The sequence below is a fragment of the Varanus komodoensis genome, unplaced genomic scaffold (assembly GCF_004798865.1).
Source record: "Varanus komodoensis strain SLA01 unplaced genomic scaffold, ASM479886v1 scaffold10, whole genome shotgun sequence".
In the NCBI taxonomy this organism is placed as follows: Eukaryota; Metazoa; Chordata; class Lepidosauria; order Squamata; family Varanidae; genus Varanus; species Varanus komodoensis.
Window position 1 is genome coordinate 15,010,480 of NW_025335269.1, and position 20,850 is coordinate 15,031,329.

The 20,850-nt window shown below is 42.2% G+C and overlaps 1 protein-coding gene across 3 annotated transcripts in view; it reads right to left on the reverse strand.

Moving 5' to 3' along the window:
* SEPTIN7 (septin 7) overlaps positions 1 to 20,850 on the reverse strand; it is an 87,810-nt gene that overhangs the window by 27,960 nt on the left and 39,000 nt on the right. For all 3 annotated transcript variants that reach the window (XM_044454540.1, XM_044454549.1, XM_044454556.1), the window contains exons 5-7: positions 9,697 to 9,797; positions 8,137 to 8,271; positions 793 to 910 (exon numbers count right to left, since the gene is read on the reverse strand). In XM_044454540.1, the coding sequence (XP_044310475.1) occupies positions 793 to 910; positions 8,137 to 8,271; positions 9,697 to 9,797 (354 nt within the window). The remainder of the gene's footprint in view (positions 1 to 792; positions 911 to 8,136; positions 8,272 to 9,696; positions 9,798 to 20,850) is intronic.

Sequence of the window (20,850 nt, forward strand, 5' to 3'; positions counted from 1 at the left end):
GCAGTGATTTCAAAGCTTTTGATAGAATCTGAAATATGACACTGATATGGCTCTTGCTCCCTCTCTCTGATTAAAGAGATCTATGTTAGTGACCAACATTTTCAAGTACCTTGCTTTCAGTTCGCAACATGCATTCTATTTTATTGTACAAATCAAACTGCAAGCCAAATTCTGGGAGCAGTGAATGGCATTTTTTGACAGTGAACAAGATTTGACTGGATTGTTCTTACAGCCTACAACCTGCCCTGCAGGTAAGTCATAGTCTTGCCTATAAAAACCACAACCAAGTATAATGTATTATTTTTCAACCACAAATACACCACTACCCTTGAAAAGTAAACAATGCAACAATGATTAACCATTACTGTCTAGCAAAAGTGTGCCTGTCAAATTTCTAACATTAACAACACAGCTCAACACTGGCAAAATTTCAAACACATTTTAGATTGATAATGTGATATTTACTCCACTTAGTAATTAAGAACATTCATTTTAAACATACATGGAAAGAAATAACATTCATTGTTGAGATAAGATCAGTGAACAGATTTCCCTTGTCAAGAGTTGTATTACGCTACTCATCCTTTTTGCCTTCAGGCAAGAAGTTGGCTCTGCACCATCCAAACTATATGCATATTCTCCTGCATATTCTCCTCCCATTTAGCATATTCTCCTGCTAAAGTGATATAAATTACTTTCATTACATCTTGACATTGTAATGGAAAATGGAAGGTTCGTTCAGCAGATATTCAGATACAAGCAATACTTTTTAATATTAAAGTTTCAAGTCACCTGTTTTTTAAACTGCTGGCATTCTTCAGGTGTAAGTGTGTCTGCTTTGGCAATAAGTGGGATGATGTTCACTTTTTCATGCAGACGCTTCATAAATTCAATATCCAAAGGCTTAAGTCTGAAAAAAAAAAGTATTGTGATTCTGAAAATATGACCCCTGAAAAGAATCTCGTTAACACTGGAAAAATTCTGTATGACTAAACGTTCACAATTAAAACCCTGAAGTACCAGAGCTTTCTTTTCTTATTTAAGAGCTGCAACAATATTTTTAACAGAGAAAGAAACTAAGTATCTTTACAGACATTCACCTGTGAATCCTCAAAATTTCCTGTAAGTTTGAATACTAGTTCAAATATAGCATACAGTATCTCACTGAAGTGAGTACACCCCTCACATTTTGTAAATACTTTATTATATTTTTTCATGTGACAACCCTGAAGAAATGACACTTTGCTACAATGTAAAGTAGTGAGTATACAGCTTGTATAACAGTGTAAATTTGCTGTCCCCTCAAAATAACACACAGCCATTAAGGTCTAAACCACTGGCAACAAAAGTGAGTACACCCCTAAGTGAAACTGTCCAAATTGGGCCCAAAGTGTCAATATTTTGTGTGGCCACCATTATTTTCCAGCACTGCCTTAACCCTCTTGGGGCATGGAGTTCACCAGAGCTTCACAGGTTGCCACTGGAGTCCTCTTCCACTCCTCCATGATGACATCACAGAGCTGGTGGAAGTTAGTTGGTTAGTTAGTCATAATATTTATATGCCGTCCTAATTCGCAAAAAGCCTCAGGACAGCTTACAACATAAAATAAGATATAACATAAATAAAATCCCCGGTCCACACTAGCTGCAATCAAAAACATAGAAAAAAACAATATTAAAACTTATTAAAATATCACTGGAATAAAAAGGTCTTAACCTGATGCCGAAAAACAAATAACGATGGGGCCAGGCGGACCTCTCTGGGGAGCACATTCCATAGATGGGGCGCCACCTCAGAGAAAGCCCTCCTCCGGATAGTATACCTCCTAATATCTTTCACGGAGGGTTCCCGGAGGAGAGCCTTTGCTGCCGATCTGAAGGGGCGGGAGGGCAAATATGGAAGAAGGCATTCCTTCAGGTATCCAGGTCCCAAGCCGTTAGAGACCTTGTGCTCCTCCACCTTCCGTTTCAGGATGCCCCACAGATGCTCGATAGGGTTTAGGTCTGGAGACATGCCTGGCCAGTCCATCACCTTTACCCTCAGCTTCTTTAGCAAGGCGGTGGTCGTCTTGGAGGCTTTTTGCGGGCTTTCTTGTGCATCATCGTCCTTCTGTGACGACAGCCCTGCAGACCAATTTGATGCAGTGTGCGGTGTATGGTTTGAGCACTGACAGGCTGACCCACCACCCCTTCAAACCTCTGCAGCAATGCTGGCAGCACTCATATGTCTATTTCCCAAAGCCAACCTCTGGATAGGACGCTGAGCACGTGCACTCAACTTCTTTGATCGACCATGGCGAGGACCGTTCTGAGTGGAACCTGTGCTGTTAAACCGCTGTATGGTCTTGGCCACCGTGCTGCAGCTCAGTTTCAGGGTCTTGGCAATCTTCTTGTAGCCTAGGCCATCTTTATGTAGAGCAACAATTCTTTTTTTCAGATCCTCAGAGGGTTCTTTGCCATGAGGTGCCATGTTGAACTTCCAGTGACCAGTATGAAAGAGAGTGATAACACCAAATTTAACACACCTCCTCCCCATTCACACCTGAGACCTTGTAACACTAACGAGTCACATGACACTGGGGAGGGAAAATGGCTAATAATGCCCAATTTGGACGGTTTCACTTAGGGGTGTACTCACTTTTGTTGCCAGCGGATTGTTTCCAAAGGAACAATCTTGCCTCGCACGGACATCCAGACGATAATGCCTGGCGAAGGTGCACGGAGTAGCCCAAGTTGCAGCCCTGCAGACATCATCAATCGGAACACCTGCCGCAAAGACTGAAGAAGCATCTACTGCTCGTGTAGAATGACCTCTGGGAGCTACAGGTAAGTTCATCTTGGCCAGTTGGTAAGACAGAACAATAGTCTGAATTATCCATTTGGAGAGTCTCTGAGGGGTAACAGGAGAGCCTTTATCCTGCTCAGAATAGTTAAGAAAGAGCCGATTGGAGCACTGGTTGGATTCAGTCCTCGATCTGTAAAAGGCTAAGCAGCACCTTACATCAAGCGCATGTAGGAATCTCTCAATCGGATTAGATGGTGATGGAAAAAAGGCAGATAAGACGATCTCTTGATTCATGTAAAAAGGAGTAGCCACCTTCAGTAGAAAAGAGGGATCCATGCGAAGAACAACCTTCTCCCTATGTAAATTCAAATAGGGAGGATCTACTCTGAGAGCACACAGTTCACTAGCTCTTCGGGCTGATGTAATCGCTACAAGAAAAGCTGTCTTCCAAGAAACAAGGCGCAAACCTATAGTTGCCAAGGGTTCAAATGGGGCTCTAGTGAGTGCCTGAAGACTCCAAGTAGGCATAACTGGTCTTATCGTTGGATGGAGGTTTTGCAGTCCTTTGAGGAATCTTTTTATCAATGCTTGTGAAAAAATGGATGATCCATGTATTGTGCCACGATAGTAAGAAATTGCAGCTGTGTACACCCTTATAGAGGATGGTTTAAGTCCTAGATGGTGAAGTTCTAGAAGAAACTGAAGAATATTCTCTATCGATGCTGAGTGTGGAACGAACGAACGAGACTCAGCAAAAGAAGAGAATCGTCGCCACTTTGCTGCACAGGATCTTCGGGTTGATGGTCTTAATGCAGATTCGAGAATCTTCTGAATTTCCGAATGGAGAACTGTCGATCCCGACAGAAAATCCGTTAAACCCGATGAAGTAGCAAGAGCCAACGGATTCAAAGCAGTAATTCAAGTATCGGACCCGTGGGTAGTACCCCCAGAGGAGTTAAACGCTGTGGGTATCGAATCGATATTGATGCTCATCAAATCCACCAGGCCGTAAGGTTCAGTGATGCCAAGTCCAGGTGGCGGACTGTCCCTTCCTGCTGTGTTAAGTACGGGACGAATGGAAGATGAAGAAATTTGTTGTGAGATATGCGGAAAAGCGTGGAAAACCATGCTTGACATGGCCACCATGGAGTTATCAACAGTCCTGTGGCCTCATCGTGAGCAATCTTTGATACTACTCTCATTATAAGTGGGACCGGAGGAAAAGTGTAGAAAGTCATATTGTTCCACGGGATCATGAAGGCATCTCCTGCTGATCCCAGTCCGATTCCTGCTCTGGAGCAGAAATTCTCACATACCCTGTTCTGTCGGGTAGCGAATAAGTCCATGTCTGGGTGTCCCCAAAGACGGAAGAGTTGGTCACAGATCTGTCGATCCAACTCCCATTCGTGGGATGTCGACATTTGTCTGCTCAACAGATCAGCTCCAACATTGTCCGCACCAGCTAGGTGAACCGCTATGAGAGTAATGTCCCTCGGGATACACCAGTCCCATATTTGCATCAACAGTTGAGCTAAGGTAACCGACTTCGTCCCACCCTGCTTGTTCACGTAGAACATCGCGGTGATATTGTCTGAGGTTATCTGAACGACTTGGTGTCAAACTATGTCCTCGAAGGATCGTAGAGCCTTGAATATTGCTAATAGTTTGAGGAAGTTGATATATTTTCTAGATTCCTGTCGATCCCAAGCACCCTGAGTGCACAGAGTGGAACATACTGCTCCCCATCCAACCATGGATGCGTCGGTACAAATTGTAGGTTGTGGGGGTTGGAACGGAACCCCCACATTCAAATATGCCGAAACTGTCCACCATATCAGGGATCGTAGGACGGCGGACGGGAGTCGAATTAGCTTGGTTGGCAAGTCCTGCTGTGGTCGAAACATCTTGTTGAAACAAAGCTGGAAAGGACGAAGTCGAAGCCAGGCATAAGGAACAACAGCCACCGAAGCAGCCATATGTCCCAAAAGTCTCTGGAAAGATCGGGCAGGAACTGTTCTGTCCCATTGAATTCGATGAATGTGTAGACCAAGATTGTATTGTCCGTCCCGAGGGAGAAATGCCCTCACCACCATGGAAGCCAAATGGGCTCCGATGAAGTTGATTAGCTGCGCAGGAAAAAGAGAGGATTTCTTAAGGTTAATACAAAGTCCAAGGTCCTTCAGCAAGGCACAAGTTATGTGAATGGAGGAAAGAAGGCCTTCTCTGGTCTGAGAGACTAGCAACCAGTTGTCCAAATAAGGGTATATTTGAACACCCTTTAGACGGAGATACACGCAGACCGGAGCCATGCATTTTGTAAAAACCCTTGGGGCGGTAGCCAGTCCAAAGGGAAGCACTATGAATTCAAAGATTTCCAAGGCAATGGCAAAATGAAGAAAATGCCTATGACACGGATGAATGGAGATGTGAAAGTAGGCATCCTTCAAGTCCAGTGAGGTGAACTAATCTTCTCTCCTCAGCAACGGAAGGATATTTTGAAGGGTGGGCATTCTAAATTTCTTTGGCATAATACATTTATTAATGCATCTTAAATCCAATATTGGACAGAGACCACCATCCCGTTTAGAGACCGTAAAATATCTCGAATAGAATCCGTGGAGTCCTTCAGAGAGAGATAGGCGACGAATCGCTCCTTTATGAAGGAGCTGGTGAACTTTGTGCAGTAATACCGGCGAACATGGTGTGAAACAGATCAGGCTCGATAGAGGATCCATGTCGAATTCTATTCAGTATCCATGCTGTATGATAAATAACACCCACCAATCAGATGTGATGGACTCCCAAATGGGGAGTCGGCCTTTCAGCCAGTCCCCAAATGAGAGAGGAAAAGGTGGAAGCGGGAGTAGAGGAAAGGTTCGCCTGGCCCATCAGAGTTGGTGTTTATCACCATCGAAACGGCGACGGCCTTGTTGGAAGTGCTGAGACGGCTGTTGTTTGCAGCATTGCTGACATTGCGGAAACTGTTGCCAGGGTTGGTATTATTGTCGGTATGACAGACGGGTCCAAGACCACTTACGTCTTTGTTGAGGTTGCATCTCCATACGACGAGCCGTCATCCTGGACTTGTGTATTGATTTGAACTTGTGGTCTGGTTTGGCGTTGAAAAGAGCAGACCCATCAAAAGACATCTCTTCGATTCTCCTCTTCATCTCCTCTGGGAAGTTGCAGCTTCACAACCAAGCATGTCGCCGGAGGGAGATGGCACCGACCAGAACCCTGGAGTCGGTATCGACATGATGCCTAGCCATCGAGAGTTGTTGGATTGCGACCTGCATGGCTTCTTTTACACAGATCTTTGCTAGGTCGCCTTGATTGTCCGGGAGGGCCGAAATGTTATCCAGGCGCTGCATAATAAAATATTAGTAGCACGCCAATGTTGCCTCATAGTTGGATATATGCAGACCGAGCCCAGAGGCTGCACAGACTCGGCGTGTGAGGGAGTCGATCTTCCTCTTCCTTGTTGCGGGGAGCCGTGTGACCCCTTGACTCTCTGCCCTGTGAAGAATCCACCACGATCGAGTTCGGTTTAGGATGTCATAGGAGGAACTGGATGTCCTCCTCCCGAACCTGGTACATGGCTTCATACCTCCCTGATGTTGGGTGAGGGTGAGCGGGCAGATCCCATGGCTGGGTCATCGCTTGACGCAAAGTTGTAATTAGCAGCAGAGTGATAGAAGTCGATTGTTCACCTCGGACCACATCGTAGAATCTGTTGGTGCTGGGACCGGGCTGTTGTTGAGTCTTGATCTCCAGCGACTGAACCAGTCTAGACATGAACTCTGCAAAGGAGATGTGTGGCTCTTCTGGTGATCCAGGGCCCTGGGATGTGACAGCCACATCTGGGGAGGTGGAATCATCCAAGTCCACTCCGTAAGGCGCTGGAGAGCTGGAGGATCTCCTGGCAACATGGATCGACTGCTCTCCCTATGACCCGGTGCCGGTAGAGCGTCCCTTGGAGCCGAAGAAGGACGATCCCGAGGAGCTGGAGAAGGAGGATGATCCCGAGGGGCCGGAAAGAAACCAAATGAATGGTAATCTCTCCATCCCGAATAATAGGAGTAGCGGGGATGGTCCCAGTCATCAGAGTGCCTCTCAGATGAATGGCTTCGGCCCCTTGGAGGAGACATCTCTGTCTCTGCATCTAACCATGCCGGAGGCATAGGCATAGGGGACCTAGCTCTAGGTGGGGAGTCATGGATCTCTCCGTCTGAGATCGACTCACATTGTGGAGCCTGAAATTGTTGAGGTGGCTTGCTTTCCACCCTGACAACACGGTGAGGGGACCCTGGAGGGGTAACCCTCATGGCCACCTGAAGTGTCAGGCCTGATGGTATCGTTACCGCGACAATGGTCAGTACCGAGAGCGCTGACGAACCTGATTCGCGATGTTGAGCATGCTCGGGCTTTTTAGCTTTGCGTGCCAGCTTCTTGGCCTTATCTTTCTTGGCCTTATGCGAAGATGGCTCCTCCAATTCACTGTGCTTCCTTTTTTCCCGCTGCTTTTTGGGAGGGGAAGCAAGCTGGTCACCCATGGTAGATGCTCCTTCATCCGAAGGGCATAAGGGCAGAGCAGCAGAGGTAGAAGCAGGACATTGTGGTGGCACAGCCGAAGCCGGGAGGTGAGTAGAGGCAGCCGGTGTAGAAGAAGACATCGCAACCAGTCGGTCTGATTACATGAGAGCCTGGTCCCATAGTAGCCTTCGCAAGCGATTCTATTTTTTCTGGCCTGCTTAGTGAAGACCAGACAATGGCCGTATTTATCCATCCTGTAACCTTCCCCCAAGCAGAAGAGGCACAGATCGTGCGGGTCTGCTGGGGACATCTTAGAGCCGCACTCCAGACACTTGCAAAATGCTGCTCGTTGTGCCATTGCAGAAAGGAAAAAGAGAGGCTAGTGTAGAGGGAGTAGATAATATTTTTGGTTTTTTTATATAGAACAAGAAGAAAAAGACAAACAAGAATAACAGCAGAAGAACTATAGTAAGGATATATAAACTTGGATAAGAGAACGCGAAAGAAGTAACAAGGAAAAAAGTGGCGAGGAACGATCTAAACAAGAGCGAAAGCGGCACGAGGCACAATGAACGGTGGTCGCAAAGACTGGGAAAATGGCGGACACTCCACTCCATATATACTACTGGCGGGGAGGGGAGCGGAGTTTCCCGCCAAAACTGTTAGCTTTCAATCTTCCAGCCTAAGGCACTGCGCAAGTGCAGCACCCATATGTGTGATGCACAGAGGCCACGACGAAGAAGTGTCAGATATCTTAGAAAGAATGATATACTTGTTAAGGTTAGAGGGAGTAGAAAAAAAATAAATTTGCTACTGACCCATGTCCTGAAGGAGCAATGAAGTATAAGCAACACTGCACCCTGTTGTCTGGCATCTGACGTCTGTTCACTCGTGATTCTGCATTGAGATAATCTTCAAACTTACTGTCAATGTAGTCAATAACTGGCTGCCAGCTAGAAAAAACAAATACACTTTTTAAATAATAATTTAACTTGTAATATCTACTGCATCAAAGCAAGTCATTCAGCCTAATATTAAGTAATCTGCATATAAATACTTCCAATATGGTGTTCATGAAGGTCATGCAGAGACTAACATCTTCTAACTTTCATATCTAACCAATACTTTCTCTGTGGACAGCTAACTTGTAGATTAGTATCTGCATTCTATTCAGTTATGCTCACAATAAATGGAAACATTATGACAACAGGCATGCAATTTGCCACTCATCAGCACTTCTCCAAACTTCTTCCACAAAGCCTTTCCCTAATTTTATTCCAGCTTCTGCTGCTAGAATGCAGATCACTTCTCATGAATACACAAGACTGCACTCTCTTTTCACCCACCTATTTCATGCATTAAGGGGTATTAGCCCTTTAAAATCTGGAGGGAAGGAAGGCTGCCCATTATTCCTCCTGGTAGAAATACAGGAGCAGCTGCTGCAGTAAGAGAGAAGGAAAAAGGCACAGGAAGGAAAAGTGGGGGCAATAAGAATAAACTAATGATACAAATAGAGGGGAAGCCAGAGAAATGGGAGTGGACACAAGACAAACCCCATGCTCCAAAAAAATTATTAAAGCTGCAGGGCAATTCACCTAAATAAATTGATTGAAAAAATTACGTACTACTTTGTGGGGAAATCAAAATCTGACACATTGGTTCAGCTTGGCCTCCTAGATTCCGGTTTATCTACCCTGTGCTGGTATTTCCTTACTACAGTGAAAGTGAACCCAACATACAGTCTTTCACCTTTTAAAGAAGTCTGTGATTTGCATTTTAAGGCAAAAATGTATAGAATATGGATGCAATTTGCATAATATATGACACAAACTGGGCAAACTGCAGCTGTATTTTATGTGCATGCCGTATGCACACAAATTGCAGTCTGCTTTAAAAGCAGAAGCAGCAATTACTCATCCTGACTTGGCCTGCTTTTGACTTTTGTGCAAGCAAGGTACAACGAAGATGACCAAGCGCAAGAAAATTGCTGTGTTGCTCAGTGCTGCTCATCCCTATGAAGTGTTTATCTAAGCTAAGCATTGACCTGTTGTAACAGTATTAAAATGAAAGAAACATTTAAATTAAGCAAAATAATATCCTCAACAGTGTATCAGACTTAATCTTGAGAGGTCACAGGATTACAATCAGCTCCTTAACCTTTACACAGTCAACAATCAAGCAAGATTAACCTCAGAGCTAACGAAGGAGAAACTGAAAGAGTTAATGCAACAAAATATATGTAGTTTAAATATATTTCCGGCCAACAGAATGGTACAGGAAAAAGAAAAAGAAAAAAAAAACAAAGTAGAATTCAGTACCACTTCAAAGAAATGTAGATGTTCTGAGTTATCATTATTCCATTATTAAAACTTGCTTACCAATTGCTATTATCCACTGCATCCCCAAATCCAGGTGTGTCAACTATTGTTAGTAGCAGCTGAACACCACCTTCTTTAATTAGAACTTTAGACTGTTCAACCTAAAAATTAAAAAATAAAAAAGATGATCCATTTGCTTGAAATGCAAGAGTGATATTCGCATAAGTAAAAAATGCTAAACAATCATCACCACATTATGAATACCAAACGTTCTTGCTGTTTATTAATGTTATTGTCAGTGTAAATAATAATTGTAATCATCACCATTATCTCGTTTTGCTGTTGTAGTTCAAAATGTTTACTCATCAGTTGCTCCCACAGAAAAACATGTTATTCATGGTTTGTATGCATACATTTTATTTTTAAGCATTTTATACACAAAATTCTCTGCTGAATTGTAGATTTTTATTTATTTATTTATTTATTGGTTTTAGAAGGTTGGAACCCTAGTTGCTCTTCTATAGATACAGGGATTTTTTCAAGGAACTGATTCTGATCCAGTCAAGGGTCCCACTCACTTAATATAAAAAACTTGTGTTTTTGCAATGATTCATTTCCTCTGTAGTCCCTAGCACCACACCCCAAACCTTAACATTCTAAACCTCCAGAGCAGATGTGCAGGAAGGGCACAAGGAATCACAAAAGTTGCCTCCACGTGCCATTTGGAGAATTCCTCTCACAAATCAGAATGGTTTTACATACACAGAAACCTGTCCATTCAATCTGCCTGTCCATTAGGGAGAAGCAAAGACCTGTGTTCCAACACTGTATCTCCGTTCCTATCTGTTGTCTGAAATTTCATAAGTCATTGCCTACATATTTCATGCCTGACTTATTTTACCAGTGGAAGGACGGCACGATCACCCATCTTGTAATGCATGTTTTCTTGGTTATGACTAACTAATCAGATTATATATGAGGAGCTGTGCATGCAGCATAAATCTCCAGGAGCACAGAAAGCCCACTGAATGTGGCACTCAGCTTTCATTAAAGTAAGAAATGTGTAAAGTTGCAAAATATGTTTGAAAATGTGTAGGTAATAGCTGTTGAAATTCCCCAAACAAAGTTAGCTGAATTTCATATGTTTGAAGGAGGATTCTAGAACCCTGTCTGGCTCCTTAGTCCTCCTTAAGACCAGCAAAGTTAGAATTATGTAAGGTTGAGATTGTGCAAATTTGTATGTGTCTCAGAAATCAGATCATAAATAAGGGAGATAGGAATTCTGAACCAATACAACAACCAATACAACTGACCAATAGAATTGCTCCTCTTCAGTAATTCATGCGGATTTCAACCAGCCTCCCCAAATGCTCCTTATACTTTATAGTAGATTATTCAATGACAAGAGAGCAAAACTAACACAAGTCAAGTAGCTTCCTAGGTTAAAGTGTCAGCACAGTTGTCAAAGGAACCTTTCTTTGGCATGTACTCATGTCAATTCTACTGCACTGATTTCCCATATGAATTCTGTGGACAGTTTAACAAAGCCTGGAGCCCTACTATGCCTGTGCAATATTGGGATCTGATCCACTAGTAGAGCCGAGGCTTTCCCAAAACAAATTTAGAATGGTGTTCTTCATCTGTTGTGCACAGTGCATACCACAACACACCTGTGCATTTTCCTTGTTGGCATACACACTTTGTCAATTGCTACTCAAAGCAGCCCCTTTCCCCAAGTCTGGGCTCAAGTGCACACCTGGCATTTGGCAAAAGTAGCCTTAGAAGAACAGCCATGCCCCAATTAGCTTAAAGAGCTCACCACTATGTATTTGCTTCTAAGGCCTGTAAGGAGGGAACACTTATCCTCTACCCTCCTCAACTATCAACAGGACTGAGATCAAGACTCTAGCCCATTGGGGGGGGTTAAGAAAAAAGTTCTTACTGGTAACAATCACTGGGTATTTATTTACTTATTATTTACTTATGTATATTGCTTATATACTACCTGAACTGTAAGAACTCCAGGTCATTAAGATAAGTATATAAAATAAAATATAAATGCTAATAAAAATATTTTTGTGCACCTCCCAGAGAAATCTGGTTGATGGGTAATAGGGAACTAGACTCATCATCATATGTAATAAATACATTTAAAGGTTTGTTCATCATAGCCCAGTCTGGCCTTCCCCAAATTTCAGACATGGGAAGTATGACAGCGGGCAGGGGATAATAAGCATGGTTTGTAACACAACTCTACCTATGATGAGATTGGATGCAACTTTCCCCTCTCACAGGACTATTATTACGGGCACACTTGGAGCATTGTGCATCGAACCGTCACAAGTTGAGGAACCTGGAGCCGAGCATTACTTGATCACAGGTCACCAAAAGGCACATTGCATACATACCAAACTACTGGTATACCTCTTTTTATTGCACCTCAAATACTGCTCTCTGTAATTGTTAGATCGATGTGTGACTTGCTTTATTGCTATTTTCACTTTACTGCAGTAGTCTGGAACGGAACCTACAATATCGCTGAAGTATGTCTTTGTATTGCGCTTCAAAGAGGCTACCATTGAGCATGCATGTCCATTGGGGAGATTTCTTCAGTGGAGGTCACTCACTTTATGTCTCTGTCTTACGGTTCATTATTGTGTTTCTCAAACTTTTGATATTGTGATTCTCAAACTCTGCATTTCAAACATTTTCATTATTAATACAGTACAGTATTTGTGTATCTGGTTTTCTGTGATCTTTGATGTACAGTAATTGTTTCATGGTGTCATGAGCTGTGCCCATATATAAGACGTGTGTGTTTTGCCTGCTCCACTGGTCAGTTTTCTGTCTCTCTTGCTCCTTAGGCCTGAGACACAATAATACACACTGAAATTAAGCCAATTAGATGATGATGATCATATTTTAGCAATAAAATATTTTTGAATTAAGGTACCACATTGTATGTTCATTGTTCTTTTAAGACACAATGCTATGGCTAATAGCTAACAGACTACAGTATATAGAAGTTGAAACATAACTATGGAATATGTGACCCAAGATATTGCTATATTCAACTTACTGCAGTGGTCTGGAACCAAACCTGCAATATCTCCAAGGTATGTCTGTATACAATAGTTTTTAGTGTTGTTCTTTCTATCATGACTAAGGAATAATCAGTCACTTCCATCAATTCAGCCAGTTTCAAAGAACACCTACTTGACTCATATCCATATAGAATATAAATAGTATGGCAATTATGAGACCTGTACTAAAGCTGCAAAAGAACTTCCAGGATTCTCAAGAGAACAATACAGTTTTATGTGAAGCAATGCTTAGGGGACACAGAAACTTTAGCTGCTGGGTGGCAGAGAAATAAAGAGTAAATAAAACACATTCTGGCGGATTTTATTTCTAGAGGCAAAGGCAACACAACGCAACCAATGGAAAGGAAAGTGCAGTAAGAACTAGTAAACATTGTTTAGTAGTGTTTGATATACAATGCAGTGAATGAAGCCACTTGCCACTTTTGGCAGGGAGTTCAGGGTCAACAGGGCAGGGATTCCAAAGAAAAAGGGAACCTTGAGACAACAGGGATGGAAACTTTGGGAGACGTGGCCTTGGAAGTACCATTTATGAATGAATGAATGAATGAATGCTTTTATCCTGTCCCATACCAATTGTCTCTGAACAGCTTACAATGCAATACATACACAATAAATACAAGAATCAATAGCAAGATAAAATATGACTGGGGAGCCATCAAGGTCGCTGCCCACAGTTTCCCAGACTGACCAGGTGGTATGGGAAGGTCAAAGGAGAGGAGGAGGAAGACCACTGCTTTGCCTGGTCTCTGAGCCCATGACAGGAGAGATGAGCTGCCCAGTTAGAGGTCTTGGGCCAATCTTGTCTCCTGGCCTTCAACAGCCAGATCCAATCTGAGGGTGGAGCACCAGAGTTACTGAGAAGAAAGGGCTTGAGAGAGAAGTTCCTTTTATGATTTTAATGGCCATTCTTTTGAATGTGTAAAGGCTTATCTTCCAGCATACTAGAGGGCTTTGAAAGTTACTTTGTCTTGTAGTTGCAAAGTACCGATAAAGAACTGTTTTGAATAGAGACTATCTGATGTTTGGAGCTTAATGGAATAAGGGAAGAACTGACCTTATAACAAACAATGCTGAAAAAGTTACTTTGCCTGAACACTAACTTCCTAGCCACCCAAGTTGTAACAGAGATTGCAGATGCATTCAAGAGGAATGAGAAGAGACTGAAAAATATCAAGGTAAATGAATTTACTCCAAAGCACCATCATGAATTATTTGTGTGCATTGTTCTGAGTGACCAACAGCTAACTGAACACAAGATTCTTGAGAAGAGCCTTGCTTTACCTCTACATTGTATTGAAAATGTTGACAGGACCCATACTATCAAAACTTGTGTCATAACAACAAGAGTACTTCTTTGACTCTGTTAAGGCACAAGAACAAGGTGTAAAATTCACATGTGATGCTATAGAGACTGTATGCTCACATACAGTATGAAAACTGAAGACTGAAAATAATCTTCATGTCCATTCTAGCTACAGATGGACCAAGAGCTAATACTACGTTAAGCATAACTGAAAAGCCACACACAGCAAATTCGATCATTGAGCTTGGACACTTTACTGATAATCAACCCGTACAGCCAATCTGGCATGGCATTCAATAAGATACTTTAGTTGTAGAGGCAACACATTTTTTTAAAACTGGGCATGTTCTTTCATAACGAAGGCTCCACATACCTGTGAGCTCCAACAAATGCTGACAATTGCAATCTGATAAAACTCAATATAATTCTGTGACCTGAATTCACCTTGAGAGATAGACAGTTCTACCATCCTGACCTGCCTATATGTTCTTGCAAAGCCCAATTTATAAGAGATCAGCAGCTGAATCAAATAGATGCTTCTACTGAGTTTCTAACCCTGAAGTTTGTTGTTTATGAAGAGCACCTTTCCATTATCAAGCCTTTTATTTTCCTGATGCTGGATGTTGATATGAAAACAGTACACATTACCATGTTCTCTCATTTAGAACTAGAAAAGATGAGTTGTGTATCATGAGTTCATGGACATAGAAAATATGGAGGAAGCCTAAAGGATGTCTCTCAGAGACCTGGTGCATAAAATTGCTCAAGCTAAATATTACACAATTGTGAACACAGCTCTAGATCAATGCCATCAAGCCATTTGGTGCAGCACTCTGCAAATTTTCTCTTATGCTTGGTCTAATTCTACAAGGTGAGGTGAACCAAGAGGAAGTCTGTAAATGCTCACAGACCTCGGCTGCACAACATACAGCCTTTCCTGTCAGGATATTGGAATGAAGAGCTAAGAGAGGATGTGCAGGCCACCATTCCTGGTAACCAACCTTCTTCCCCACTTGCCTGCTGCTACCAGTTGTGCCAGTGGTGAGCAGAGCAAAACGACATTGGAAGCAGGTGCACCAGCCATCATTCCTGGTGACCAACTTTCTTCCCCGGATGGTTCTGCCAGTGACAGCAGTGCAAGCAGGAAAGCAGCACTGCTTGTAAAGCATGTGGGGCTTGATTCCACATTTGCAGGGGCAAATGCTGGGTGTGCTCACCAAGAACGTGGACTCAGGGCCACCATAAAGTGGACTGCAGTCTGGGGAGCTGAGCCCAGGGAATCCAACATATTCCCACCTCCCAGCAAATTTCTTGCACATCTGTATTTGTACCAAGAAACCCAAGAGTCTCTAACAGTTAGAAAGGAAAATACATGTACTTAACATTACACATATTTTCCTCTACAAAGATTATGCTTTATTTGACTATTACAGCTTATGAAGTCATACTTCACTCAATACACACCTATCCACTGCAGATGCATCTATCCATCTGAAGTGCTCCTTGTTATAGCCATCATTCATACTTTTGTGTTTTTCTAACCATTAATGTCACGGTCTTAGAATCTTGAGATATTTAGTGACCATCCAAACACAATACTGTACTATAAAGTTTGAACAGGAGTTCATCACAATGAACATTCCTCTTGGCAAACTTAGTTTTTCTTTATCCATTTGTGTAGCCTTACATGGTCAAATTCTCACAAGGCAGCGTCATCTGGAAAAGGTCCAGAAAACAACTATAAACTAGTGTCAATCTCCATTAAGAACTCAAATGGATCCTATCTAGTTTTAGAAGTATTCCCAAAGGATTCAAAGAAAATAAATTAGCTCCAATCCCGGAATTTAAAACTTTAAAACTCGACAAATCCATTCCAAATGGTTATTTTCCCACGCACTGCACTTAAGCATGTCACATAGATCAAGTTCACAGTATTAAACCAGATTCTGGAAGATTCAAAGCTTTTTTTCCCCGACTCATTTCTTTAAAAGTTTCTAATATCTATTTCATATGATATTGTTTATACATTGAATATGATTTACACAGAAGGGAATTAACACTGAATCAATGCATTACCTACTGTGAAGCCAATTCAGGAACTTAAATAGCTTTAAAACAATTTTCCAGAAAAAAAAAACAAATCAAGTTTATGGAATTATGAAGTGATAAAGACCTTTGAATGTAGCTTGCTTCAGTTTGAAAAAGAAATCAAATGCTTTCAGACTTATGTACTTTTAAATATTTTGTCTTCCAACTTAATACCCATTTATTGTCTGGGAATTAACATAGGATCAACCATGATAAATATGCAAACAGCTGAGAAAACACACTTAACTGATTCAGATACTCATTGTTCCTCTACAGTTTTGTCCCCCATGAACACTAGCTGCTGAAAATAGTTTCTTGGAGGACTCTATTTAGAGACTAGGCTAGTTTTTACAGAACACAACTGAAAGGGAATAAGTGCAGATTTTTGGCTGTAGTGTGAGCTTTGCACTGTGATGCTTCAAACTAGCTATCTACAATGGTCTCATCTACATGCATAGTTAATTTTTCATTGTTTATATCTTGAAGGCATCTTATATAATCCTCCTGATTTTATCCTCACCACAACCCTGTAAGCTAGATTGAGCTAAGAGTCAGAGACTGGCCCAAAGTCACCCAGTGAGCTTTGTGGCAAAGTATTATTTACTTTTTTTATACTGCCCAATAGATGGAACTATTAACAAAAGCTAAAAACACACAACAAAGACAGAAAGACAGGGGGAAGTAATGTAAGACAATAAAACTGCAAGAATTGCAATTGTGACCAAATCTGCATGAAGATTATATGAATGGTACAGGATAAAATGAAATATTAAAAATTAAAGTTCAAAAAACCTATGAAAATACTGGGAAAATAAAAAAGGTTTTCACTTGGCACCAAAAAAAATAAAAATAAAAAAAAATACAGAGTAGGCACCAGGCATACCTTTTTGGGGGACTCATTCCAGTGCTGGGGTACCACAGCGAACAAGTCCTTCTCCTGGTAGTCACCCTCCCTACTTTTACAGAAGGGGGCTCCTAGAGGAGGACCCTCAAAGATAATTTTAAGGTCTGAGTAGGTATAGCTGGATGTGGTCAAACAAGAAATGACAAGACTGAAGATCGACATCTTAGGAATCAGTGAACTAAAATGGACAGGAATGGGTGAATTTAATTCAGATGACCATCGGGTATACTACAGCGGGCAAGAATCCCTCAGAAGAAATGGAGTAGCCTTCATAGTCAATAAAAGAGTAGGAAAAGCAGTACTGGGATACAATCTCCAAAATGACAGAATGATCTCAGTTTGAATCCAAGGCAAACCATTCAACATCACAGTAGTCCAAGTCTATGCCCCAACCACTGGTGCTGAAGAGGCTGAAGTTGACCAGTTCTATGAAGGCCTACAACACCTTCTAGAATTAACGCCAAAAAATGATGTCCTTATCATCATGGGGGAGTGGAATGCTAAAGAAGGAAGCCAAAAGATAACTGGAATAACAGGCAAGTTTGGCCTTGGAGTAGGCACAGGCTAGTAGAATTTTGTCAAGAGAATACGATGGTCATACCAAACACTCTTTTCCAACAACCCAAGAGACGACTCTACACATGGACATCACCGGACGGTCAACACAGAAATGAGATTGACTATGCGCTCTGCAGCCAAAGATGGAGAAGCTCTATACAGTCAGTAAAAACAAGACCAGGAGCTGACTGTGGCTCAGATCATGAGCTTCTTGTTGCAGAATTTAGGCTTAAACTGAAGAAAGTAGGGGAAAGCACTAGGACACTCAGGTATGACCTAAATCATATCCCTGATGAATATATAGTAGAGGTGACAAATAGATTTAAGGAATTAGATTAGTGCCTGAAGAACTATGGACAGAGGTTCGGAACATTGTACCAGAGGTAGCAACTAAAACCATCCCAAAGAAAAAGAAATGCAAGAAAGCAAAATGGTTGACTGAGGAAGCTTTACACATAGCTGAGGAAAGAAGGGAAGTGAAAGGCAAGGGAGAAAAAGAAAGATGCACCCAACTAAATGCAGAATCCCAGAGAATAGCTAGAAGAGATAAGAATGCCTTCTTCAATGAACAGAGCAAAGAAATAGAAGAAAACAATAGAATAGGGAGGACCAGAGATCTCTCCAAGAAAATTGCAGATATGAAGGGAACATTTCATGCAAAGATGGGCATGATAAAGGACCAAAATCACAGGGACCTAACAGAGGCAGAAGAGATGAAGAAAAGGTGGCAAGATTACACAGAAGAACTATACAAGAAAGAGCTTAACATCCCTGATAGCCACGATGGGGTGGTCACTGACCTCAAGCCAGACATCCTGGAATGTGAAGTCAAATGGGCCTTAGGAAGTCTGAACAACAACAAAGCTAGTGGAGGTGACAGTATTCCAGCTGAGCTATTCAAAATCTTAAAAGATGATGCAGTAAAAGTGCTACATTCAATATGCCAGCAAACATGGAAAACTCAACAGTGGCCACAGGATTGGAAAAGGTCAGTTTACATTCCGATCCCAAAGAACGGCAATGCCAGAGAATGTTCAAACTACTGCACCATTGCACTCATTTCACATGCTAGGAAAGTTACGCTCAAAATCCTAGGCTCCAGCAGTATGTGGACCAAGAACTAACAGAAGTACAGGCAGGAGGTCGAAGAGGGAGAGGAACTAGAGATCAAATTACCAACGTACGCTGGATCATGGAGAAAGCTAGGGAGTTCCAGAAAAACATCTGCTTCTGCTTCATTGACTATGCTAAAGCCTTTGATTGTGTGGATCACAACAAATTGTGGCAAGTTCTTAAAGAGATGGGAGTACCAGACCATCTTAATTGTCTCTTGAGAAACCTATATGCGGGTCAAGAAGCAACAGTGAGAACTGGACACGGAATCACTGATTGGTTCAAAATTGAGAAAGGAGTTCGGCAAGGCTGTATACTGTTGCCCTGCCTATTTAACTTATATGAAGAGCACGTCATGAGAAAGGTGAGGCTAGATGAATCACCAGTTGGAATTAAGATTGCTGGGAGAAATATCAACAACCGCAGATATGCAGATGATACCACTCTAATGGCAGAAAGTGAAGAGGAACTAAAGAGCCTCTTGATGCGGTTGAAGGAGGAGAATGCAAAAGTTGGCTTGAAACTTAACATTAAGAAAACTAAGATCATGTTATCCGGTTCTCTCACTTCCTGGCAAATAGATGGGGAAGAAATGGAGGTAGTGACAGATTTTATTTTCCTGGGCTCCAAGATCACTGCAGATGGGGACTGCAGCCACAAAATTAAAAGACGCTTGCTCCTGGGGAGGAAAGCTATGGCAAATCTAGACAGCATACTAAAAAGCAGAGACATCACCCTGCCAACAAAAGTGCGTATAGTCAAGGCTATGGTTTTCCCAGTTGCAATGTATGGCTGTGAAAACTGGACCATAAGGAAGGCTGAGCGCCAAAGGAGTGAGGCCTTTGAATTGTGGTGCTGGAGGAGACTCCTGCGAGTTCCCTGGACCGCAAGGTGATCAAACCGGTCAGTCCTAGAAGAGATCAACCCTGACTGCTCTTTAGAAGGCCAGATACTTCCAGAAGATGAAACTCAAATACTTTGGCCACCTAATGAGAAGGAAGGACTTCCTGGAGAAGAGCCTAATGCTGGGAACAATAGATGGCAAAAGAAGAAGGGGACAGCAGAGAATGAGGTGGCTAGATGGAGTCACTGAAGCAGCTGGAGTGAGCTTAAGTGGACTCCGGGGATGGTGGAGGACAGGAAGGCCTGGAGGAATGTTGTCCATGGGGTCGCGATGGGTCGGACAAGACTTCACAACTAACAACAACAACAACAAAAAGGTATACATGGGACAAGGAGTTCCTTCAGATAACATGACCCCAAGCCATTTAGGACTTTGAATGTTAATATTAACGCTTTGAATTGGGCCCCAACTTCAACTGGCAGCTGCAAGAAGACTGGAGTAATATGTTATGGTAGGCCACTTCCCATTAACAATCTTGCTTCCCTGTTTTGGATCAGCTGAAGTTTCTGGACATTTTTCAAAGGCAGCCCCACATATAGTGCATTGCAGTAATCCAGAGAATAAAACCTGGAACATCCAGATTCTACTTCAATACATTAATCAGTACACTGCACTACACTCTTTTTGAAAGGGTAAAAAAAAACATCAAAAGAACCATTCATCTTCTCTACATTTAGGTTGTAGCATTCATCCATACTATATTTTTACCATTTTAATTAGGAAAAGTTAGAAAAGGCCTATGCATTGGAACACCAAGACAAACTGGTGCCTCCAGCTGTTTTGGACTACATCTGATCTGCTTCTACCAGCATGGTCAGGGATCATGGCAGTGTTGTCCACAACTCCACTTGAGAATATATAAAACACTGGTAATAGTTATCACACGACTAAACAACTCAGCTAACACAATGAGCTAGCATGTTTCAGGATTTCAGCATTTTATTTTTAAAGGGCCCTGATCTAGTGCATGACCTGAGCAGTTTGCAGGAATAATCACTTTTAATCCTCACTCCTGGACTGTGCACACAGTCTGTGCACAAATATACAGGCCTTGCATTAAAATATCACTTCTTTGGTGCCTTCTTGACAAACTAAGTCCAAGGGGGCCAGTGCTGGGTAAGCTGCTTTCGATGTTGCTTGTCTGCCCTCCATATAGTTCTTAGGGAAGGTGCTTCCTTCCTTCTGCTCCACCCACTGGAAGAAACAGATGGGATAGTGCTATGGGAAACAAAGTCCTTTT